Below are 25,604 nucleotides of genomic sequence, written 5' to 3' on the forward strand. Positions count from 1 at the left end.
TAAGTTTCAGAAATTTAGAATATTCAAATTTACGTTAGCAAAATTCAAAATTATTACGTGATTTGATATCCCAGAGGAAAAACAGCAGAGACCAAATCAGAATTTATCTGTAAGCTAAATTTTGAAATTTATCTGTGAAATCCCTTTTTATTTAACAAAAGGCAACATATAATATATTTAAATACATATCTATTATACGAAGCTAAATAAGCTTTAAAATAATTTTTATTTGTGCTTTAAGAGAGGTTTAAATTCGAAATATTAAAAATAAATTTAAAATCTTGTATATTTATTTATAACTATCATCTTTTTTGAAAAATTATTTTTACTGCAAACAAATTTGCTAAATTTTTGGTATTCATTTTTAGACAGTTACAGAATAATGAATGATAGATAGATGGTAAATATTTTCAAAAGGAATATCTCAAATATTAAATAAGTTTATTTAAATAATAATAAATATATCAGTAAGCTAAAATTTATGAATAAATAAAAATAGAATAAAGGCAAGATTAAAATAAAATAAGAAAAATATATGGAATTGTTTTAGTTAGATTTCTATTTTTTATTAAATTAATTTAAGTAAATGCTCTAATAATAAAAATAATTAATTAATTAAAATTCATCTAAATATCAAAAATTAATTAAATTTTGATTAAATTTTTCAAAAAAGCTAATATTTTTAGATATTTAATATTTATTTATTTATTTTTTTGAATGAATGAATGATTTTAATTTTATAACAGTTTTATTTTAATAATTTTTTTAACAAATGATGGTTTAAAATTCTAAGAAGATTATTTAATTAAATTAATTTAAGTAAATGCTCTTATAATAAAAATATAATTAAAATTCATCTAAATATCAAAAATTAATTAAATTTTGATTAAATTATTCAAAAAAAGCTAATTATTGTTAGATATTTAATATTTATTTATTTTTTTTGAATGAATGATTTTAATTTTATAACAGTTTTACTTTAATAATTTTTTTAACAAATGATGTTAAAAATTCTAAGAAGATTATTTAATTAAATTAATTTTAGGGAATTTATAATATAATCTCTGATATATCACAAACCCATAAAAGATTAATAATTTGAATTAATTGTTTAAAAATTATTGATAAGTTCTAAATAAAAAACTTATAAGGATAATATTTTATACTTTTGAAGAAAATATTTTTAAATTTTTGAAGATTTAATTTCAGTTAAAATATTATTATTTCTTAAATTAAATTATATCTAAAATAAATTCTATTCATTTTGTAAAATTGTTGGATTTAATTTATTGAAAATAAAGCATAACATAGTCAAATAATTTATAGTTAGCACTAAATATTTATGAGAAAACTTAATAAGTTAAATGTATTAAATCTAAATTTTTATAAAAAAATCTTTTATCTTTCAAATTTTAGTTATTGAAACTCCAATTTTCGATTTAAAAAGTAAAAATATTTTGGAAGAACATTAAAAAATTAAATTTTCACTAACTGATTATAGAATGAAATATTTTAGAATTTGATTTTAATTGGTGTTTTTCAAGGAATTTTTATATTTAGAAAATAAAGTGATGTAAAAGCTAATTAAGATGGAAAGGTAATAATAATAATAAAAGACACCTACTAAAGAATTTAAAAAATTTTAATGAAAAAACCAAGATTAATATTAAAAAAGTTAGTTTAGGGTTGATAAATCTCTAATATAACATGCAAAAATTAACTTAGAATATACATTCTATATTTTAATTTTTTTTTTTTGGAGTCATTTATTTTAATCAATTCAAAAAATAAAATTTATTTATTCTAAATTATCAGATATATCAATAAATCATTTGTTAAATAAAATAATTATAAAATAGATATCAATTAAGATAAAATTAACTATTATAAAAAAAATAAATGTAAAATTTTAATGGAAATAAAATGAAATATTATTATAAATTATTCTTTATATGCACAGTATGAATTTTATGTTATATATCATGAATTTATTAGGAAAACAGAAAATTATTGAAAGTTAATATGCATGTTTGTTTGTTTATTTATTTATTTGTGTATGTGTGTATGCACTTATTTATATAGTTATGTATATTATATAGTATAAATGGATGGATGGACCTTTGTAAATATTTTTATGAAAGCTTTTTATTTATTTATTTAATTAATTATTTTATAAATTAATGAATTTTATTTATTTAATTTGAGGGTTTGTTTTTTTTGTTACGGGTTTGCTGAAAGATTGTTTTTTTAAATACATTATTTATTTTTTTAGGAATAATTGAGTTAATTAATCTACTTATTTATCTATTTATCTACCAATCAATCGATCATGTCTACGTTGTGTTCAATAGTATGATCTACACTTTCTCCTTCATATTCAGATGAGGAAATAGATTCTTATTGAGCAATATTTTTGCAGATTGCTATATATTCTTTGAATTCTGTGAGGAATACCATTTTAACAACATTTTCGTCAAAAGTGCTTTTGCAAGAGAACTCTCCATAGAATCTTACTTTGGTTTTTACTTATCCGATATTTAAATTCATGCTGCCGAATGCAGTTTAGTTATGGTTAGGAACGTTTTAGAAAGTTGATTCATCATTTAATTGACTTTGCTTGCGAGACTGAGTGTTGTTGCTTTTGTTTTAATTTTTGTGGAAAGAGCTTGTCAATCTTTCTTCAGCTGTTTCGTAGTGCTCAAAGAAGGTATGGCCAGCTTTTATGATTTATGCACGAACAATATCATCGATTTCAGGCACTTTATGATGGTTAACAGATGTATAGCAGTTGTTGAGATTAGGACCTATATCAGTGTAGAAGCTAGCAAGGACTAAATCACGTTAAACCTTTTGCATTTATTTAGCGAAGATAATGTGGGAGACATTAAATTCTTTGTTTTGAGAGCTTTCAATTGTGGTTTATTTCTAAATTTTATTTGTGTATTTTTTTAAATTTTACAATCCTTTGAGGAGCTTTTCAGCACTGCAGCTGACTTCAAATTCCAATTTAACAACATTAATGCACATTTGATTGCTGATACTTTTTCTGTGTCCATTTACTTAGACATTTTAAGTTGGGCTGGGAGGTTGTTTGCTTCTTCTAAAATCAGGATTGCTTAACGGACCATTGTTTGAGAAAGAATTTTATGTGGAATTTCTAAAAGATTAGTACTTTTCTGTAGGTACGTTCGAGTTAGATTCAGTTTATTAGTAGCTATTGGGAACTCCTATATTTATGAGAGCCTAATTGACGAACTTTGCGGGTACTTGTTTAGATCCAAATATGATTTTTTCATCCTTTTAAGAGTAAATTACTTCTAAACCTAACTTAGAATTTGCTACATTCCAATCAGGATCAGTATTTATTTAGTTAATTTCTGTAATTAATCTTTGAGCGACTTAACACCAGCTTCCTTCTGTGTTATCGCTAAAGTTAGGGACGTAGTTGACATCATATTTATTCATATAAGACTATAACTTGATTTTATCATTGAAAGTGAAATCTTCATCCTTAGTTGCTGGATTTGTGTAATAAATTTAAGCCTAGGACTAATTTTGATAATGAATTCTTGATGGTTTGTCTTATTTTTAATTATATTTGACATTACTTTGCTCGCAGCACATCATGTTCCCCATTTTTATAATAAATGATATGATTTAATATTTTATGTTTTTTGCAGCTAATCTGTATAAATATTTAGAATATTCTGTGTTGTTTGTCTATCTATGCAGACGTTATGAGTATTAACAATCTTTTTTGGCTAAGAAATAAATATTATGGTCGACTTTATGGTGACTAGTTTCCTTAAAATTGAGAGTTTGTTTGTTTATTGAAAAGCAAAGTATTTTTTAAATCTAATTTAATTAATTTATCAAATAATATTGAATGCTTTCAGATATTTCTTTTGATTAACTTTTTTTTTAGTTCCTAACTTTTTGATTGATAATTTTTTGATATTTATTTTCAAGTTAATAATCATTTCTACAAAATTGTTGTTTTTGAACTATATCAAATAACAAAATCACTAATGTTGTTTGTTTGTTAATTTTCATATATAATTTTTGTTTAGATATTTCATTTTTTCTGATTGATTACTTGCTTAATCTTTTTTGTTTTTTTGTTCGCTTCTTTCTTGAACCAAGTAAAAGAAAAAATTAAGTAAAGCAAATTAATTGATCTCTATTTATTTATTATCATTCTATTTCGCTTATTTTTAAAGAATATCTAAACATTTTTTGCATTAATTTCCGTATGCTTAATATTATAATTGTTATTATTTTTTTTATACTATTCTCATTTTGATCAGCAAGCTAAAAAAACAACCAAACAAACTATCTCAATATTTTTATGATACTTATTTCGTATTTTCAAGTCATATATGTTTATTTTTTAACCTCCTTATCTTGCTTTTACATCATATAATTTTTACAACAAATTAATTAATTAATTCATCTTTTTTAACTTAAATTTGTCAAAGATATTTATTGTTGAATGAATATTTTTAACTTCATTTACTACCACTGTTTCAATTTATATTTCCTTTGCATTTATCATTAATATTTATTTAGCAAATTTAAATCTACGAATAAAAAACCTCCTAGATTATATTTCTACTGCTTCAATAAATATGTAAGAAGGATTAAATTTATATTTTTACAGTTATTAGGAAAATGATAAAGCAACGCACCAATTAGATCTTAAAATCAAAAAAGCCTTACTGTTTCTTGATTTTTACCAAGACCTAATTGAAAGATAATAAATGCTTCTTCCGAATTTCTGGATATTGTAAAGTATTATATTGGAATATAAAAGAATTTAGATACTATCTTGCAAACCAAATGTAAATTAGTTAATGAAATCAAATTATCCTTAATTTTCAAATGCAGATTCAAATTTAATTTCATAAAATTTCCTTATCATACACATTGATATAGATAATTAACATAGAAAAATGATCTAATTAAAATGGATAATAAAGAAATCTGATAAAGTTAACCCATCTTTCAGATCTTAAATTATTAAATTCAATTTTATTAAATTTGTATTTTTCCTTCAAGTATAAGCTAAAGTTTTCCAAATTTTTTACGATTTTAATGATGCATCATAATGCGCTTCTTTTCTGCTATTAATTATGTATTATGATGAGCTGAAAAATTAATTTAGATACTTATAATTTACTGCCCAAATTTGAGGTATATATTTTAGACACCCTTGACATAATTAATAATAATTCACAAATTGTCTGAAAGGATAAATTTAATTCCATTAAAAACACTAATTTCTTATCAAATTTGATACAAAAAATAGTAATCATAAAATCCTAATAAACCAAATTTTAAGTACAAATTCTAGAAGGAATCTAAAATCATTATTTTAATGAAAATATTTACTTATTTTTTATGCAATCAAAATATTTTTGAAAAACTTCCTCTTTCAAATTTCAGAAAAATAAATAAATAAGCAATATTGAGTATAAAATTTTAATGCAAAAATTTAAAATTAAAAATAATGAATAAATCCTAAGTAAGGAAAGAATTCCTGCATTTCATGTTAAAATTGGCTTTCCTAACTTTGTTAAAACAAATAAAAATATGCTTTCTTAATTGATATGTTAATTTTTTTAAAGAAATTTGATAAAAATATATTTTCAAATCAATAATTGAAAAAATAAAGTCATTCATTTAACAACCAAAAGTAAATTTTATATAAATATATATTAATCTTTAAATGAATTTAGTTTAAAATAATATCAATTATTTTTACCTAATTAGTTAGATATTTTTTAATAATTTATTAAGTTAAATATAAAAAAATGAGTATTTTATTTATTAAAATTAATTTTAACAATTTTTAATAAAAATTTTAATATTTGATAATAAAATTTTTTATTTATTTACAAGTCTTTTTTTAAATTAATTTTTATGAAATTAATAAAATAAAATAAAATGAAAACTTAGATTTAGTGAATGAATACAAATTTAATTAGGATTTTTAGTATAATGAGTGCAATATAAATAAAATATTTTGTATTTTTAATCAAGACCACATTTTAATTCTATTGTCAGCACCGACAGTTACTATTGTATCTTAGTTTAATCTGCACACACTATATACATCACCTTAATGAGCCCTATCCAAAGAGCGAATTGCTGGAGATTCTGTTTTCCAGTTCCAGAATTTTATAGAGCTATTATTTGCAGTGCTTACTATCTCTTCACCTGATAGCTTTAATATCTTCCAAATACTGCCAGTATGACCAGACAAAGTTCTAATACACGTTCCAGTTGCCCAATTCCAAATTTTTATAGTTTTGTCTTATCCACCACTAGCAACTTCTGTCTTAGACAACTAGCAAACAGTTTAAACACCACCTTCATGAGCTAAATATAAATAAAAAATTTAATTAAAAACCATGCAATTATCCTTCTAAAGATTTGATAAAATTCAATTTTTTTGTTGCATTTGATAAGAAAAAAATAATTCTATGTGTCTCAAAAACACAATTCATAATAAAAACCATCTTTTGGCTGATCAAAATAAATCAAATAGTTTGCTTTAAATTTCATCAAAATCCCCCTAAACTTATTTAAAATATGAGCTTATTTTTGTAGATAAAGATTAAACTATTAAATAGAATGTTCAAAGACTTTTGATGCTTACAATACAAATAAATAAGGGGGATTATCAATTTAAAAGTTATATTTTTTCTACTGAATAATAAATAAATAATGTAAAGTAAATTATTTAAACTAAATCCTTTTTCTTAATAAATTAAGAAATAAAATAAATGAGGGGGATTTTATTTTAAAGTTAAATCCTTTGTCGTCATCGTTTTTAATTTTTGCAAAGGGGGATAGCAGATGACATAATTAATACTTTAAAGTAATTAGCTTGCTTGATAAATATTAACTGAATGTATTTATTTTTTAATATTTTATAGTTAAATCTATTTAAAATAACAATACTTTATCATTTTATCAGTATCAATACTTTCAATAAAGTTAACATGTTATTTTTAAATTTTTTTAACTTTATCTTTAATTATAACTTGTTTATCTTACTATTTTGATTAATTCAATCAATTTATTTAATTTTTTAGTTTTTATCCAAGCATTAATAGTAATAAATAAATAAATTATTTATTTATTTGCTTAAGAAAACAAGTAACCTTATTTATTTTATTTACTCTGCTTTGATTGATCAAATTCATTTTGCTTCGCTCATAAATAATAAAATTGGTTTTTATTTATTTATTTATTTATTTATTTATTTATTTATCTAGCTTAAATGATAATGTGTTTTTTGTTGGCTTAACAGGTTATTGTTTTTTACCTTTAATTTAGAGTATGCATTATGAACTAAGGCGAGGTCCTGATATTTGTTACCACTTCCATATCATGATATAACCATCTTTACTGCCAGAAAGAATCTCTTCGTAACTTGGTCTGCAGAGACTTGTCACAGAACCACTGTGCCCTGAGAGTGTTCTTATGAGAGTCTGAGATGCCCAATCCCATATTTTAATAGTGTGATCATCTCCTGCACTGGCTATAGTAATATCATTTAATTTTATAATACATCTAACTGCTGCTGAATGACCATTCAATATTTTCACTTCATAGCTATCGAATTTTCTTTATTAATCAAACTACCAAATTCTAATTGATTTATCACCGCTGCCACTAGCAAGAGTGTCTTTGTTTAAAGGACAGACACACCAAACGAAGGACTAGTGCCCAGACAATGTGAAAATCTAGTTATTAGTTTTCAAATCCCAAATCAACACATTTTTTTCATGTTCTCCAGCTACTAGCCAATCTTCATTCATCACTTCTACAGAATAGATTGGACTTTGTGCACTTGTAAATAACTAAAATCAATAAAAATAAAATCTTATTTTGTATCAAATATTTAATTTATTTATTTATCTATCTATTATGAAAAAGATAATATTTATTTTAACGCTTTTAACTCCTATTTAATGCTATTACAATTTTTAGTTTATTTAAACATTGTTAAAAAAATTATCTTTAACTTATTTTTGATGATTTGTTATTCCAAATATATTAAATAATTAAATGTAAAATAATGTATTTTCATCAATTTTTTTGGTTTACTTTCATTTTATCTTTAAATGTTGGAAGGAAAGGCTCATCTGGGTCTTTAACTAATTTGGATAGTTTTGTTAAATTCTTTTTCAAAATAGGATTTGCTTTGAAATTGGCAAATTTAGTTAATTCATTATCAAGAGCTTCTATGTGCTATCTGATGCCATTTAATAAACTTTCTGTCCCTGTCTTTCCTTCTGAGTAGTATTATTGTATGAAATATTTAGGTGATTATTGGTAATGCAAGACTTGCAAACCTAGATGAACAACTTCAGGGTTTTAATTAGTGATGTAGTTTCCAGTTTTGACAGAATTCAAAAACTCTTGCATTAAGTTGTATTTTTCTGAATGATCAAATCCCTCCATAGTATCAATTGAATGCATGAACTACATTTCTATTTTATTTAAAGTTTCCATAATGTTATTTCTCATTTCATTAAAGAATTATTTTATTTAGTCTTTTTCATATCCTTTTTGCTTGTAGTTAGATGAATTATTGAAATCACTATTTTCAATCTTTCTCTAAAAGTTCAATAGCCTTTGCACAGTTTCTCCTACTGTCAAATGACTATGTGTTTCGTGAATTGTTTAAGTGAGACAATCTTTGCATAAATCTCTTGTATTTCCTTTACAGTTTAACTCATTACAATAATACTCTACTGCTAATCCATGCAACATGCATTTTCTTTTATTATCTTCCAAAGGATTTAAACTCATTTGATAACCTAGCTTTGACATTTTATTACCTATTTTAATGTATGTATAATAAATGACCTAAAATCTACAACTAAAGCTAAATTTTATGATTTAATCTTCTAAGTTATATTCTATGTATTGAGCAAAATAATAATAATGAACTACCTTCTTATTTCAAAACTCTCTAAAATCAATAATTGTACTTTTTTTTGTAATTTACTTAATTGTTTGTTTAAATTTTTACAAATTTTAACTCTTAAAGAAAATTAAAAATTTAATAAATTTGTTAATTGTTATTTTATGGATTTTAATATTTCAATTTATGAGGTGTTTAGTACGTACATACTCACTAACTAATTAAAAAAATATTTATTAACTTTTATTAATGATATTTTTCTTTTCTGTTTATCAATACTTTACACTTATTTTTGTATGTATTTTACTTTCCAACGAATCTTTTATGCTATAAATCATACTTTCTAAAAGCCACTCACTCATCACTTATTTAAAAACAAAATAATTACCATCCATTGACTTATTATTAATTGTTCTTCATGCGTATTTCTTTCTTTTTATAAATATCATAAATCTAACAAACAAAATTAATTCATTTTTATAAATTTATTTTTTCAAAGTTTAATTTAGAAAATAAATAAGTTTCCATTATTATTTAGCTGTAAAAACATTCCAAAATAAACTTGATAGTCTGATTATAAATAAAAAAATAATTTTTTTTATATATTATTTATTATTTATTTTACATACAAATTTCTTAATTTATTATTCAACACAATATAATTTGAATTTATTTTACTTAATATTATTATAATATATTGAATTTAGAATTTTCAAAAAACAAATTAATTTTGACTATTTAAAAATACAGTGTTTAAATTTTCAAAATTTAATCTAATTTTTTTTATAGAAAATATTTTTTTTAATTTGTTTTAACTAAATATATTAATTAATTCAAAAATTAAAAAGATATTTACTATGCTCTAGTTCTACAATTATTTTTTTTGTTAATTTAAAAAAAAAAATTTTATATTTTAATTAGTTTTTTAAGATTCGTTTGTAATTAACTAATTATATTAATAGAGAAGTTAATTTTGTTAGAAATGAAATTTTTAGATAATATAATGGATATGACAGAGAAGTTATAAATTCTTTAGATAATAGATGAATATGTGTTGTTATAGTAAATTATTATATATTTTTCTATAAATAAGTATTTAGTACAAAGAAATATTAGTAATTAATATTTAATAACTAATAACTATTGCTAAGATAAATTTGGTGGTGATGGATAAATTGTTTGTTAACACTAAAATAAATGTTTGTAAAATATACTGAAAATATTAAAAAATTTGTATTTAATTTATTATTTCACGATTAATATTTTTTAGTAAAGGTTTTTTATCTGTAAGATTTGCATTTAAATATTATTAGATAGATATATATATTTTTGAATAATAAGAGCGAATAACTGACTAATTCAATTATAAAGACAAGCAATGTCTGTTCTAAGTAATTTAGCCAAAAAATATTATGATGAGGAAAAATCCAAGGCTATTGATAAATTTACATTCATATTTTAATCAGAGAAGGATGAAGATATGGATATAAAATAGCTTTAAACAGCTAAAGTTTATCACATAATTGATGAGCCATAATTTAATGAAAATGATCAAATGTATTCAAAAGTTAATTCAAGATTGAATTCAGGGCTCTAAAACACAATAAATAGCATCAAAAGACAAAAGAAATTTCTGTAATTTAATCAAAACTAACAGATGAGTGAGTAGTAAATATAAAGGTAAATACTTTTTGAGAAGAAAGGGAAGGAAATTAAAGAAAACATGATCTAATAGAAGAAAGATAAAGTTAACAAAATTAAAAATTAATCAGAGACAATATTCAAGTAATAGGAAGAAATAGCTAAAAATGTCATTGATATACATAAAAAGGGTCATTTAGTTTATGTAGATTATGGAGAATCCTAAGAGAAAGGACTCTAAGGGATAAAAGAGTTCAAGTAAAGTCCAAAATAAAGTGATTTAGAAGCAATTGCTTATTCTGATATTATAGCTAAGACTTAAAAATTTCTAGACCAAGAAGAAGTGTATAAATAAATTAAGAGAGACTTACAATTTAAGTTTAATATTAATGGAGATAAAAATGATTCTTTAAGTGAATATTATGATCAAGTAGATGATCAATAATTGCTAAATAAACGAAATAATTCTAATGAGATTTAAAAGAAAAATTCTATTTCCAAAAAAATCAGAGAACTTGTTGAAGGAGACATTGATTTTCAAGTGACTAAAGAATAGAAGAAAAAATTGAACAAAGACTTGCTCAAATACCTAAAAAGCGAGTCTGAAAATCCTAATAATGAAATTTAAAATAAAAGTGGTGTTAGTACAACTCCTGATAAAAAACTAAAGGAATCTAGTGTTGAAAAAATGATATCTAAGCCCTAAAAAATATTAAAAAACTCATTATCTGCTATCTAAGGAAAATTGAAATAAGTAGTTTTAATTGATAAAGAAAATAATGTCAAGGATTGTGCAGAAAATCAAAATAAAGAATAAAATTGTAAAATGAATGATGATCAGGATAATGTTTGCAAAACAGAAATTGACGAAAGGCAGAGGATGAAAGTTCCCCTCAGAGTCTCTCGCTCTTAAATATCAAACAGTTAAAATAGAAAGCAATTAGAAGAAGAAGAATTGATAAATAATTAGATTCAATAAAATTAGTCTCAACCTAATTAGTTATCTAAAGAACTCTCATAAAAAAGTAAAAATCAGCAAATTTAAAGTTAAAAAAACCAGAATTTAGAAAATGGTAGCTTGAAAAACTTAGTAAATTAAAAGTCTAAATTATAAAACAAAATAGAGTAACAAAAAATAAAGTTTGGAGAGCTTTTAAATCAAATTCAATTCATAACAAACTAAAAGAAAAGCTCTAACAGCCCTGATTAATAACAATAATTGCATCAAACTAAAAAATAATAAATAAGTGCTACTGATATAAATCTTCTCAACAATGTAAAAAAAGTAAATGAAAATCAAATATCTGTTAACATGGCTTATCCTAACAATATTAGCTCAAATAATTCTATGCACGGAGTTAAGCTGCCTCAGATTGGAAGTAATAGTAAATAGATCAATAACTCCTCTCAAATAATTTAACAAAGCAACAGTAGCTAGCGTAGATAGTTAAGTGGATAAAGGAATTTCTACAGTGTACATAACAACAATAACAGCAGCTTTTTAGATTAAAACTAGTCTCAATAACAAGTTAATAATTTTTAAAATGAAATAAATAATAATGTAATTATAGGAAATCAAAAAAAAGTTGATGTTTCTGTTTCTAGTAGATTGAAAAGAAGAAATTCTGGTTTAAAGTAAAATTCGAATAAAATTAATAAAAATTTCTCTGCGTTAGACTCATCAATATAGTCTTTAGTGGATGCTTCTTTCGTAAAATTGATAGATGTTAAGTAAGTAAAATCAGAAGGCAATCCCAACAGAAAAAATCGTTCTCATAAATCATTACACACAAATACCACAGCCAATCAAACTAATTTAACAAATGAAGCAACAACTACTGAGTTATTATCAAATTTCAATTCATAAAGTTTGAATTAAAATTCAGCAGAATTGTAGTAATAAAGTAAATAGTCATAAGCAAGTAGTCATATTTTGACTGAAAATAAAAGAACCAATAAAAATAAAATCTTAAGAGACAACTTTAAGAGTCACCAAATATAAAATACTACTAAAAACACGAGAGAATAATTAAGAATGAATCACAGCATAAGTCGTATTGAGCCCTCTCCGATTCTGTAAAACAGTACAACTCCAATAACAAACAACGATTTGGTTGGAATGAGTTTTTTAAATATTTAAGATAACACAACCAGTTTACAAGAGAATTCGTAATCGATAAAAAATTAATTGAATAATTAAAGCAGCGAAATATTAAAAACAAATCCTTCACAGTCTATTTTAAATTAAAGTCAGAATGAAAAGAAAAGAGTGAGATCAAAGACTCTTCATGATGCAGAAATACTCTTAAATAGAATTAAAAAAATGACTGCAAATAACCATGAGCTCTAAGAATAAATAGAAGACTAAATAAATAGTTTCAGTTTTAACAAAGTAAAGCAACGTCAAATCCAAATCCTCAAAACATTCAAAGACTAAAAAGTGCCTGACATTGTCAAAAAGAGGCTGCATCACGACTTCATCAACATTCTATCAATGTGTTAGAGCTGAGTTGAATGATATTTTAATTTTATCTGCAATTAAAAACATTTAAAAAAGATAGATCATTTATTTTAATAAGAATTTTACAAGTAATTTTAATTCAAAATGTTTAAAGAAAAAATAAATTGACATAAATCTATTTCTTACCTGAATTAGAACTTAAATAAATTGTAATAATTGTCTTAAATTTCTTAATCTCTACATAACAAAAAACCTCTTTCAATACAACAATAACATCAAATCTATTTGTTCATAAATAAATAAATTTAGTATTTAAAACTTTCAAAGCACAAAACTATTTTATTTTATAATCCAACTTAACGAGAAGCTTAAATTAAACTCATAGTTACATTAAATAAAATATTCAAATAAATATTTTATTTTATTGTATTTAATAAATTTCTTGTATTATAAATTGAATTTAAAAATAAATTTTTCTACTTAATTAAGGAGATTAATTGAAAATATTAACATTTCTAATCATATTTTTATTTTAATAATTGTTTTAGGTAGAAATAATTTATGAATCATTTAAAAATATATCAATTAATTTTACAGTGAATTTGAATTATTTTATAACCAAATGGTTTTAAATGTTGAATAATAACTAACGATTACAATAATACCATTCAAATAAACCTACTTTTAAATAATAATAAATATTAATATATATGTATGATTAATGTTTTTTTTTGTTTGTTTTTTGAAATGATAGTCAGCTTTTTGTTCATTCTATCAATAAATTAATATATTGATTTGACTTGTATGTTTTTTTTGTTAGTTTAGTTATTTATTTATTTATTGTTTAGCATTAAAATTAAATAACTAAGATAAAAAACAAATTGACGTTCATAATTGTTAATTAAAAATTTGATAATATTTATCTTTAAACAATAATTTTTATAAGTAACACAATAAATAGCCATTAAGCAAAATATAAAGTTTTAGTAATATTTATTAACTATTTAACACTCTTAGTGAATGGGAGAAGGCTGTGAAATTACAGATTTACAGGGATATTTAGTCTAAGTTTCATTAGCAGTTATTTGCTTCTTGATTTTGATATGTAATTCAATAATTGCATAAAAATGAAAAATGATGCAAAAATATTTTTTGAATATTTAATTGATAGATAAAAGACATAAAGAGAGACCTAAAAGACTATGGAAAATTTGGACTTTGGTAATATTAATTTGTCATATAAATTAGTTTAGACATTTAAATGCTAAAAAAATGCTAGGATAACTCAAAATAGGGTGTTTCTGCATTAGTGGCGCATATGTTGAATGTATTACTTGCTGTAACATTAAGTGGAGAATCTGATTTAGATGCATGCAATTGGTATAATATCAAATTTTAAAGCATATTTAAATTGAATACTTATTACTTTTTATGTTAATGTAGGTACTTTGTTACTGTTTTGTTTGACACAACACTTGGAGTTTTTATTTGCTTTATAATCCTATCAATATTTGAGAAATTGTTTGATAGGTATCATTTAGTGGTAAGCAACAACTATCTATGATTTATTATTTAAAATAGAAAACTTCAGATTTATTAATATTTGTTAAACATTTTTAAAGATAAATATTCCTAAAATTTGTTTTTGCTTTCCTTAAAGAAACATTAAAATTTTGATAATTAATTAGGTTTCTCTTTACTTTACTTGAAAGTTGTATTTAAAACTTATAAATATTATTTGAATATACCAACAGTAAATATTTTAATAGTAAAAATAACATAAATTATGTAGAAATGTCTTAAACAGCTTTATTAAAATTGATATTCTATTATTTATTTATAAGCAAAAAATGAACAATTTGGATAAAATTTTACAAATTTTGATATAAATATGATTTAATTATAGGAATTCAAAATACACTTTAAAAATAATTATTTATAAATAAATAAATAGAAATTCAAGACAGGAAATTACTTCAAAGTGATCATACCAGATAATGGAAGTGGTTAGAAAACTAAAAAAAAGAGTAGAGAGGATGAAAGCAATATACATTTGTTAAAGCCAATAGTAAAAATATCATATTGTGTTTGGCTTTCTTAACTCATAATTTGGAATCTTATTGTTGTTATTTCTAAATTTTTTTTATATGGACTTTAATCTGGAATCTCACCATATCTTTAGCCTATTATCAGCTGGATGTTTAGTTTGTAAATAGATTTACAATTTCAATTAAAAAAACTAATTTAAATGTCTTAAAAATGATAATATAGCTTAGAATCATTTGTTAAATTGAAGCTCATTATAGTTATGGTAATAGTTCCAGCTATTTTGAATGCAATACAAGTAAATATTTTAGTTAATTAAATAACTATTAATGTGATATTTATTTTATTAAAAAAGTTTTGGATTTAAGACAATTTTTTGAAAAAGAACGATTTCAATTCCATGGAAAAAGAATATGTGGCTTGCCAAATTTATGAAAATGAAGAGTCGTAAGATGATACAATAAGAAGAACTTAAAATGATTTGTAAATGGCCCCAACTCAAACAAAGCCATCATCAAGTTCACCTGGTTAATTTAATTATGAGCAAAAAGAGTGATTGATCATATCCAATTAATAATAAATAAATAAATTTGAGCAATCTTTAACTAAATATTTACATCATAAAAAATAATTAAAATATTACTAATAATTAATTGAAATACTTAATATTATATTTCCATTTGTATTTATTTTTATATAATAACTGTCTTATTCCTACTATAAAAATTATTATTTAACTTCATTCAAAGATTTATTTTTTATTAAAATTAATACAAAAATAAATATCAAGATAATTATATTTCGATTAGTATAGTTAATATTGTTAACCCTGAAATTAAATTATCACCAACTAACTCAGTAGGTATAAATTGTTATATTTCATTTCATTTTTATTATTTTTAGCTAATTTTACTCATCCTATATTTAATAGTTTTATCATTCTGTTTTATCAAATTAGCAAATTTTTTAATATATTTAATTGATTGATTGATAGATAAATAGATGCCTTTTCTTAAATTTTGAAAAAAAAATTTTTTATTAATGATGTAAAAAAATTATTTATTTTTGAAATTATAATAAATTAAAATATTAATTATAATTCTATTATAAAATATAAAAACAGATTTTTGAATAAATAATTAAAAAATCTATTTCATAATAAGTTAATTCCAAAAGACGGAATTTTTGAATGGCATCTTGCTAAATATCTATCTATATATCTATTTATTAGGTTAAATTAATTATTGTATTACAAAATATTATAAAATAAATAAACATATTATGTATATTCATTATATAATTCAAATATTTTTATATTTTATTCATCCTTTCTTCAACACTTTTTTATCTTCATATAAAATATATTTTAAAGACAACTAATCTTTTTAATTTAAGATATTTTATTTCTTCTTCAAGTTACTATAATTGGTTTATTTTGTTTTTACTTTTAATATAAATTTTTTTTAATTACTAAAAAATTAAAAATATTAAAATTTTTTAATTTATGTTTATATTTTAAATCAATAAATAAATAAAAACAATAGTAGAAGAATAAAAAAAGAAGTGAAATAAATATATAAATAAATTTAATAAAAAGCTGATAAATAAATTAAAATTTTATAATTTTTTAATTATTTTATATTAAAAAATATCACTAACGAAAAAATGGTTTTTTACCGAAGATAAAGTGTAAAATATGAGAGATTAGTGCACTTTCTAAAATTAGAACTTAAGCCTGATGCACCAATTACACCAATTTCATTCAAACTTTTTAAATATTGAAAAAAAAAATTTTAGCTAATTAGTGAGTTAGAAGACAATATGAAGAAAAAATATCAAGTTATAATAAATTAAATAATTTATAATAAAAGCAAAAGTTCAAAATTAATTAAAAACTTAATTAAATAAACTAACAAAGTGAAAAAAAGCAGAATAATAAGAAAAAGAAAACTAAATCAAATAAAAAGCTCATAAATAAATAAATTAAAAGAGTTATATTTCTTTAAATTTATTTTTATATTCAAAAGTATCACTATCCATAACAAATAAAATGTTTTTACTCAAGATTAAGTATCAAATTTGAGAGATTAGTGCACTTTGCTAAAGAAGAACCAAAGCCTGATTCGCATTCATCACCAATATAATTTCCACTTTTTAAATATTTAAGAAAAAAATATATTTAATTAATTAATTAGTGAGAAGGAAAAAATGAAGAAAAAATATGAAATAATAAGAAATTAATTGAAAAATAAATAATAAAATCAAAATTTCAAAATCAAAACATTTGTTAAGTTAACAAAGGGAAAAAAATGCACACAAGCAGAATGATACAGAAATAAAAAGAAATCAAATAAAAGCTAATTAATAAAGTTAAAAAGTAAGTTGTGCTGTTTTAAATATATTATAATATTAAAAAATATTACAATCCAAAATAAATAAATAAACTGTTTTTACCTAAGATCAAGTGTCAAATTTGAGAGATTAGTGCAATTTGCTAAACTAAAACATATGTCTGATGCACCTTAATAATGAATTTAATTTTTGCTTTTTAATTAAACATTTAAGAAAATAATATTATTACTTATTTATATTGAAGGAAAAAATGAAGAAATAATATGAAATTATAAGAACTGAATTAACAAAAAAGTTCAAGATAAAAAAATAAATTTAACTTAGAAAAAAAAAAAAAGAATAAATAATAAATAGAAAAATAAATGAAATAAAAAGTTGATAAATAAATAAATTAAAGGAGTTATATTGCTTTAAATTCGTTTTTAAAATAAATAATCACACAATCCAAAATAATACAACTGTCTTTACCAAAGATTAAGCTTTAAATTTGAGAGATTAGTGCACTTTGCTAAAGCAGAACTAAAGCCTGACGTACATTCATCACCAATATAATTTCCACTTTTTAAATATTGAAGAAAAGAATAAAATTAACTAGTAAGTTAGAAGGAAAATGAAGAAAAAATATGAAATAATAACAAATGAATTAATTTATTAATAAAATAAAATTTGTTTAGTTAATAAAAGAAAGAAAAAAAACACAAGCAGAAGTAACAGAGAAAGAAAAATAAATCAAATTAATAAAAAGGTGATGTTGTTTTAAAAAATTATAATATTAAAAAATATTACAATCCAAAAATAAATAAACTGTTTTTACCCAAGATCAAGTGCCAAATTTGAGAGATTAGTGCAATTTGCTAAATTAGTAAATAGGCCTGATGCACCTAGATCGTGAATTTAATTTTTGCTTTTTAGAGAATTTACAATCGGAGCATTTTTAGATCAGTACAGGTAAAAAACCTCTCTGCCACACTATTTTTTCGCCTTCCAAGTATTTTCCTTGGAGGGCTACTTTTTTAGACTTTTTTAAAAACAATTTTTAACAAATTTTTAATAAAATCGGCTCCAGCCGAAAAAAAAAAAAAATTAAATTAGGACACTGGTTATATTGCTTTAAATTCTTTTTTATATTAAAAAATATCATAATTCAAAATAAATTAGTGTTTTTACTCAAGATTAAGTGTCAAGTTTGAGAGATTAGTGCATTTTGATAGAACAAAAAAAAAGCTTGATGCACATTCATCACCAATATAATTTCCACTTTTTAAATATTGAAGAAAAGAGTAAAATTAATTCATTAGTAAGAAGGAAAAATGAAGAAAAAATATGAAATAATAAGAAATGAATTTATTTATAAATAATAAAATCAAAAGTTCAAAATCAAAAAATTTGTTAAGTTAACAAAAGGGAAAAAAAATACAAGAAGAATGAAACAGATTATTAATAAATAATTAAATAGACCGTTTTTACCCAAGATCAAGTGTCAAATTTGAGAGATTAGTGCACTTTTCTAAGCTAGGACATATGCTTGATGCACCTAGATCATGAATTTCATTATTGCTTTTTAAATATTGAAGAAAAGAATTTTATTAATTATTTTTTTTGAAGGAAAAAATAAATAAAGAAAATGGATGAAATAATAAAAACTAAATTAACTCATAATAAAAATAAATTTAAACAATAAAAGGTGTTATATTGCTTTAAATTTATTTTATTTATTAATAATTATCACAATCCAAATCAAATAAACTGTTTTTACATAAGACGAAGGGTCAAATTTGTGAGATTAGTGCACTTTTCTAAAGCAGGACCTAAGCATAATATACCTTCATCCCCAATTTAATTTCCACTTTTTAAATATTGAAGAAAATATATAATAAATTATTTATTTTGAAGGAAAAAACAAAAAAATAATATGAAATAAGAAGAAATGAATATATTTAATAATAATAAAAGTAAAAGTTTAAAATGCAAAAATGTTTTAAATTAAAAAAAAACATACAAGTAGAATAAAAAAGGAAAAAAAATAAATCAATAAATAAAATAAAAATCAGAAAAATAAATTTTATGAGTTTTATTGTTTTTAATTTATTTATGTATTAAAAAATACCCCAATAGAAAGCAAATTAACTGTTTTTACCTAAGATCAAGTTTCAAAATTGAGAGATTAGTACACTTTGCTATAGCAGAACTTAAGCCTGACGAACCTTCGTAGCCAATTTTAATATTCCTTTTTTAAATATTGAAGAAAATAATACTTAAAATTAGTTATTTAGAAGGAAAAACTGAATAAAATTATGAAATAATGAAAAAAATGGTAAATTATAAAGAAAGAAAAATATCAAAAGCATAAAAAAATTAAAAAAAATCAAATAAAAAGCTGATAATTCGATTAAAAGAGTTATTTGTAATATTTAAAATTCATTTTAATATTAAAAATATCAAAATTTCCAAGACATATAAATTGTTTTACTGAAGACCAAGTGTCAAATTTGAGATGCTATTGCAATTTGCTAAACCATAACCTAAGCCTAATACACCTTCATCGCCAATTTAATTCGAGCTTTTAAATATTGAAGAAAAGAATATAATTAATTGCTTAGTTAGTTAGTTAATTAGTAAAAAAAAATGAAGTAAAAATATGAAATAATAAGAAATTAATTATTAATAATAAAAGCAACAGTTTAAAATAATTTTATTTAACAGACAAAAAAATAAAAGCAAAATAAAATAAAAATTAATAAATAAATAAATTAAAAGAGTAAGCTATATTGCTTTAAATTTATTTTTATATTAAAAAATATTGCAATCTAAAATAAATATACTATTTTTACCCAAGATTAAGTGTCAAATTTGAGAGATTAGTACACTTTCCTAAATTAAAGCCTAAGCCTGAAGCACCTATTGCACAAATTTTATTGAAACTTTTTAAATATAGAAGAAAATAATAGTTATTTAGAAGGTAAAAATTTAAAGTAATAAGAAATGAGTAAATTGATGATAAAAGAATAAGTTTACCATGTACAAGTTAGATAAATTAGCATATAGATTAATAAATAAAAAAGAAAAATAAACCAAATAAAAAGCTTATAAAAAAATTAAAAGAAATAATTACTTTCTTTTAAATTCATTTTTACATTAAAAAATATCGCAATCAAATACAAATAAAGTTTTTTTACCCAAGAATAAGTGTCAAATTTGAGAGATTAGTGCACTTTACTAAACCAGAACCTAATCCTGTAACACTTTCATCACCAATTTAATTCTACCTTTTTAAATATTGAATAAAAAATATAATTAATTAGTTAGTTAGTTGTAAAAAAAATAAAAGAAAAATGAGAAAGAAAAAATAAATCAAATAATAAGCTGATAAATAAATTAAATAAATGAGTGATATTATTTTAAATTCACTTTTATTTAAAAAATATCATAATTCAAAACAAACAAATAAACTGTTTTTACTCAAGAAGAAGTGTCAAATTTGAGAGATTAGTGTACTTTGCTAAAGCAGACCCTAAGCCTGATACACCTTCGTCGCCAACACCAATTTCATTGTACCTTTTTAAATATTGAAGAAAAGAGTATGATTAATTAGTTATTTATAAGAAAAAATAAGAAATAAAATTATAAATTATTAAAGTAAAAGTTTTAAATTATTAAATAGGTATAATTAACAAACAAACAAAAAATACAAGCAGAATAAAAAAGAAAAATAAATAATTTAAAAAGCTGACAAAAAAATAAAAAAAGTAAGCTATTTTGTTTTAAATTTATTTTTATTTTAAAAAATATAGCAATCCAAAACAAATAAATTGATTTTACTGAAGATCAAGCTTTAAATTTGAGAGATTAGAGCATTTTGCTAAATCAGAAATTAAACCTGATGCACATTTATCACCAATATAATTATCACTTATTAATAATTGAAGAAAAAAATATAATTAATTCGTTAGTAAGTTAGTTAGTTGTTTATAAGTAAAAAATAAGAAATAATAAGAAATGAATTAATTTAAAATAAATAAAAGCAAAATTTCATGAAAGATAAATCAAATAAAAAGCTAATAAATAAATTAAAAAATTAAGTTGTTTTAAATATATTTTTATTTTATTAAATATTATAATCCTAAATAAATAAACAGTTTTTACTTTAGACAAAGTGTCAAATTTGAGAGATTATTGTTCTTTCCTAAGCCAGAACCTAAGAATGATACACCTGCTTCTCCAATTTAATTATATCTTTTTAAATATAAAAGTAATATATATACTTATTAGTAAGTTAAAAGGAAAAATAAATAAAAAATACGAAATAAAAAGTAAAAAATTAATTAATTAATTATAAAAGGATTATTTCAAAATGAAAAAATAAGTTAAATTAACAAAGAAAATAAAAAAATACAAGCAGGATATAACAGAAAAAGAAAATAAATCAAATCAAAAGTTAATAATTAATGAAAAGAATTATAAATTTTTATATTTATTTTTATATGAAAAAATATCACAGTCCAAAATAAATAAACATTTTTACCGAAGATCAAGTGTTAAATTTGAGAGATTAGTGCATTTTCCTAAAATGGAACCTATGGTTGATGCCCCATTGTCGGTAATTTAATTGTACCTGTTTAAATATTGAAGAAAATAATATAATTAATTTGTTATTTAGATGGAAAAAATGAAGAAAAAAGATTAAATAATAAGAAATGAATTAATTAATGATTAGAAAATGATTGAAATGATAAAATTGGTTAAATTAACTTAGAAAAAAATATAAAATGAAATATAAATCAAATTAAAATAGAATAAATAAATAAACGAAAAGAGTTATGCATGTTGTTTTAAATTTATTATTATCTAAAAAAAATCACAATAAAAAACAAGTAAACTGTTTTTACATAAGATAAAGTGCCAAATTTGAGAGATGAGTGCACTTTACTAAAGCAGAACCTAAGTCTGATGCATCTTCATCTCCAATTTAATTTCCCCTATTTAAATATTGAAGAAAAAAAATATTAGTAATTAGTTAGTTAGAACGAAAAAGTGAAGAAAAAAATGAAACAATAAGAAATTAATTAATTATAAAAGTAAAAGTTGGAAATGAAAATCAAGTTAAAATATTTAAGTAAATAAAATAAAAATGAATGAATATAGATGAGAATTTTTATTAGAAGAAAATATTATAAATAGATTGAAAATTAAATATAAAAAAAGCAGTACCGTCTAACCTGTAAGTTAAGTTAAAAAAAAATTAATTTTTTGGGAAAAACTCACACTTTTTTCACACTTAACTTCAAAAAACAAACTTAATTAAAAATTAACTTAACATAGAGGTTAGACGGTAATAATAAAAAATATTAATTAATTAATTAATTAATTAAAAATACATCAGATCAAAATGGAGAACCTAATAAGATTAAAGTGAAGAGTTTAAAAACTTTTATGTTGATTAAAATAAATTTAAAAAAAAATAATATTTAAAATAGATAATTACATCATTTATATTATTGAAATATTTTTTTTATAACATCATTTTTTATTTATTTATTTTAATTTCAAAAATATTGATCAATAATATATGGAAGGAAATTGAATTAATTATAACTAATTATATTAAAAAATTAATTTACTTATATTTCAAATTAATTTAGATAAAAAAGACAAGTAAATTATAATGATTATCAAAAATAAATTTATAAATTTGCTAAAAGGAAGAAATATCTGAAAAAAAGTTAATTTTGAAATTGCTAATCCTGATTAGGCTAATGCATCATATTTAGAAAGATGTTTTTTAGAAAATGACTTTAAATAGATAACAAGACAGAAAAAGCTTTAAATGAGTGAGGAAAAAACTTTTGATGAGAATGGTGTAAGTTTTAACCAGAGATGTTGTTGAATATTTAGTCATTTGAATCATGAATATCATTGAATAATTTATAATTTGAATAGGATATTTTTATTAAATTTTTATTTATTTGTTAGAAATTGTATAATAATTTTAAATTAATTTCAAGTAATTTCTTAAATTCTTTCTTTCTTTCTTTTGGAATTCGCCTTTTGATTAAAATATAATGAATAATAAATAAATCTACCTATTTATAAGTTTAAATTATTCTATTACAAAATATATGTTATAAAATAAAGATATATATATTTTATTATTAAAGAATTTTTATATTTATTTATCTATCTTTTTTTAACCACTTGCTTATCACAATCAGAAATTTATTTTAAAGAAAACTAATCTTTTTAATTGAAGACACTTGCTTTGAACTTTCAATTACTATGATTCATTTATTTTGTTTTTACTATTAATATAAATGAGTATAAATTACTCAAAAAAGTTAAAATAATAAAATTTTTTAATTTAAATTTATATTTTAAATCAATAAATAAATAAAAATAGCATTAAAAAAATAGAAAAAGAAAAATAAAAATAAATCAATAAAAAAAATTCTGATTAATAAATAAATGAAAAAAGTTAGTTAAATAGTATTAAATTTTTTTCTATATTAAAAAATATCACTGTCTAAATCAAATAAATTGTTTTTACCGAAGATAAAGTGTTATATTTTGGAGTTTAGTGCACCTTCCTAAACTAGAACTTAAGCTTGATGCACCAGTTATACCAATTTCATTCCAACTTTTTAAATATTAAGGAAAAGAAATTATAATTAACTAGCTAAAAGGTAAAAATGAAGAATAAATATGAAATGATAAGAAATTAAATAATTAATAATACAATCAAAAGTTAAAAATGAAAAAATAAATAAATGAATAATTTAAATTAACAAACAAAAAATAAAAAAACAGAATAAAAAACAAAAATAAATAAATAAAAAAATATCACAATCCAAAGCAAATAAAGTGTTTTTACTCAAGATTAAGAGTCAAATCTTAGAGATTAGTGCACTTTGATAAAGCAAAACCAATGCCTTATATACCTTCATCGCCAATATAATTTCCACTTTTTGAATATTGAAGAAAAGGAGATAATTTATTAGTTAGTTAGAAGAAAAAAATGAACAAAAAAATGAAAGAATAAATAAGTTAAAATAAAAAAGAAACAAACAAAAACATAAGCAGAATGAAACAGAAAAAGAAAAATAAACCAAATAAAAAGCAAATAAATAAATTAAAAGAGTAGAGTTATGGTGTTTTAAATATATTTTTACATTAAAAAATATTGTAATCCAAAATAAATAAACTGCTTTTACCTAAGAGAAAGTGTCAAATTTGAGAGATTAGTGCACTCTCCTAAACTGGAACATATGCCTGAAGCACCTAGATCACTAATTTAATTTCCACTTTTTAAATATTAAATAAAAGAATATTATTAACTATTTATTTAATTTGAAGAAAAAAAAGAAGAAATAGCATGAAATAAATAGAACTAAATTAACTAATAATAAAAGCAAAAGTTCAAGATAAAAAATTAGTTAATCAAAAAAAGAAAGAAAGAAAAAAAAAAACAGAATAAAGAATAAGAAAATTAAATCAAATAAAAAGTTGATAAATAAATTAAATGAATTTTATTGTTTTAATTTCATTTTTATATTAAAAAATATCATAATCCAAAATAAATATATAAATTGCTTTTACACAAAATCAAGTGTCAAATATTAGAGATTAGTGCACTTTCCTAAATTAAAACCTAACCCTGACGCACCTTCATCACCAATTTAATTTCCCCTTTTTAAAAATTGAAGAAAATAATATAATCAATTATTTATTTTGGAGGAAAAAACTAAGAACAGTCTGAAATAATAAGAAATGAGGTAATCAATCAATAAAAAAAGCAAAAGTTCAAAATGAAAAAATATTTTAAATTAAAAAAGAAAGAAAAATTCAAGCAGAATCAAAAATAATCAAATAAAAAGTTGATTAATAAATTTAATGAGTTTTATTTTTTTTTTTAAATTGATTTTTATACTTAAAATATCACAATCAGAAACACATAATCTATTTTTACATAAGATAAAGTGTCAAATTTGAGAGATTAGTGCACTTTGCTACAGCAGAACCTAAGCCAGATGAACCTTCTTAGCCAATTTTACTATACCTTTTTAAATATTGAAGAAAAAAATAAAATAATAATTTAATTAGAAGGAAAAAGTGATGAAAAATTTCAAATAATTAGAAATTAATTATTAGAGTAAATGCTTGAAATGAAAA

At 21.0% G+C, this 25,604-nt stretch overlaps 7 protein-coding genes across 7 annotated transcripts in view; 3 read left to right on the forward strand and 4 right to left on the reverse strand. All coding sequences in view use genetic code 6, as the record gives it.

Moving 5' to 3' along the window:
* Nucleotides 1–2,319: 2,319 nt before the first annotated feature.
* TTHERM_00819570 (hypothetical protein) lies at nt 2,320–3,963 on the reverse strand (the record flags this gene model as incomplete). The annotated part of the gene is made up of 1 exon (XM_001016164.2): nt 2,320–3,963. The coding sequence occupies exon 1, from the start codon at nt 3,634–3,636 to the stop codon at nt 2,320–2,322; it is 1,317 nt and encodes a 438-aa protein (XP_001016164.1). The 5' UTR covers nt 3,637–3,963.
* A 2,074-nt stretch (nt 3,964–6,037) lies between these two features.
* TTHERM_00819580 (WD domain, G-beta repeat protein) lies at nt 6,038–8,847 on the reverse strand (the record flags this gene model as incomplete). The annotated part of the gene is made up of 3 exons (XM_001016165.2): nt 6,038–6,381; nt 7,334–7,871; nt 8,119–8,847. 3 exons carry the CDS (start codon nt 8,845–8,847, stop codon nt 6,038–6,040), a joined length of 1,611 nt encoding a protein of 536 aa, XP_001016165.2.
* Nucleotides 8,848–10,319: 1,472 nt separating this feature from the next.
* On the forward strand, nt 10,320–13,091 carry TTHERM_00819590 (hypothetical protein; the record flags this gene model as incomplete). Its single annotated transcript, XM_001016166.1, has 1 exon — nt 10,320–13,091. The coding sequence occupies one exon, from the start codon at nt 10,320–10,322 to the stop codon at nt 13,089–13,091; it is 2,772 nt and encodes a 923-aa protein (XP_001016166.1).
* Nucleotides 13,092–14,063: 972 nt separating this feature from the next.
* TTHERM_00819600 (vaculolar membrane protein) lies at nt 14,064–15,645 on the forward strand (the record flags this gene model as incomplete). Its single annotated transcript, XM_001016167.3, has 7 exons — nt 14,064–14,148; nt 14,215–14,264; nt 14,323–14,423; nt 14,487–14,586; nt 14,998–15,251; nt 15,315–15,387; nt 15,445–15,645. The coding sequence occupies 7 exons, from the start codon at nt 14,064–14,066 to the stop codon at nt 15,643–15,645; spliced, it is 864 nt and encodes a 287-aa protein (XP_001016167.2).
* A 1,265-nt stretch (nt 15,646–16,910) lies between these two features.
* TTHERM_000819610 (hypothetical protein) lies at nt 16,911–17,417 on the forward strand (the record flags this gene model as incomplete). Its single annotated transcript, XM_012797660.1, has 1 exon — nt 16,911–17,417. The coding sequence occupies one exon, from the start codon at nt 16,911–16,913 to the stop codon at nt 17,415–17,417; it is 507 nt and encodes a 168-aa protein (XP_012653114.1).
* Nucleotides 17,418–17,556: 139 nt separating this feature from the next.
* On the reverse strand, nt 17,557–18,736 carry TTHERM_000819621 (hypothetical protein; the record flags this gene model as incomplete). Its single annotated transcript, XM_012797661.1, has 3 exons — nt 17,557–17,633; nt 17,910–17,999; nt 18,256–18,736. 3 exons carry the CDS (start codon nt 18,734–18,736, stop codon nt 17,557–17,559), a joined length of 648 nt encoding a protein of 215 aa, XP_012653115.1.
* A 442-nt stretch (nt 18,737–19,178) lies between these two features.
* TTHERM_000819632 (kinase domain protein) overlaps nt 19,179–25,604 on the reverse strand; it is a gene marked incomplete at both ends in the record, with an annotated part of 9,495 nt that continues 3,069 nt past the window's right edge. The window contains 15 exons of the mRNA XM_012797662.1: nt 19,179–19,287; nt 19,579–19,668; nt 19,912–20,001; nt 20,273–20,362; nt 20,618–20,707; nt 20,901–20,996; nt 21,261–21,350; nt 21,585–21,674; nt 21,964–22,053; nt 22,328–22,417; nt 23,983–24,072; nt 24,307–24,396; nt 24,647–24,736; nt 25,032–25,121; nt 25,402–25,491. Coding sequence (XP_012653116.1) covers nt 19,179–19,287; nt 19,579–19,668; nt 19,912–20,001; nt 20,273–20,362; nt 20,618–20,707; nt 20,901–20,996; nt 21,261–21,350; nt 21,585–21,674; nt 21,964–22,053; nt 22,328–22,417; nt 23,983–24,072; nt 24,307–24,396; nt 24,647–24,736; nt 25,032–25,121; nt 25,402–25,491 — 1,375 coding nt within the window. The remainder of the gene's footprint in view (nt 19,288–19,578; nt 19,669–19,911; nt 20,002–20,272; nt 20,363–20,617; nt 20,708–20,900; nt 20,997–21,260; nt 21,351–21,584; nt 21,675–21,963; nt 22,054–22,327; nt 22,418–23,982; nt 24,073–24,306; nt 24,397–24,646; nt 24,737–25,031; nt 25,122–25,401; nt 25,492–25,604) is intronic.

Source organism: Tetrahymena thermophila, assembly GCF_000189635.1.
Source record: "Tetrahymena thermophila SB210 genomic scaffold scf_8254646, whole genome shotgun sequence".
In the NCBI taxonomy this organism is placed as follows: Eukaryota; Ciliophora; class Oligohymenophorea; order Hymenostomatida; family Tetrahymenidae; genus Tetrahymena; species Tetrahymena thermophila.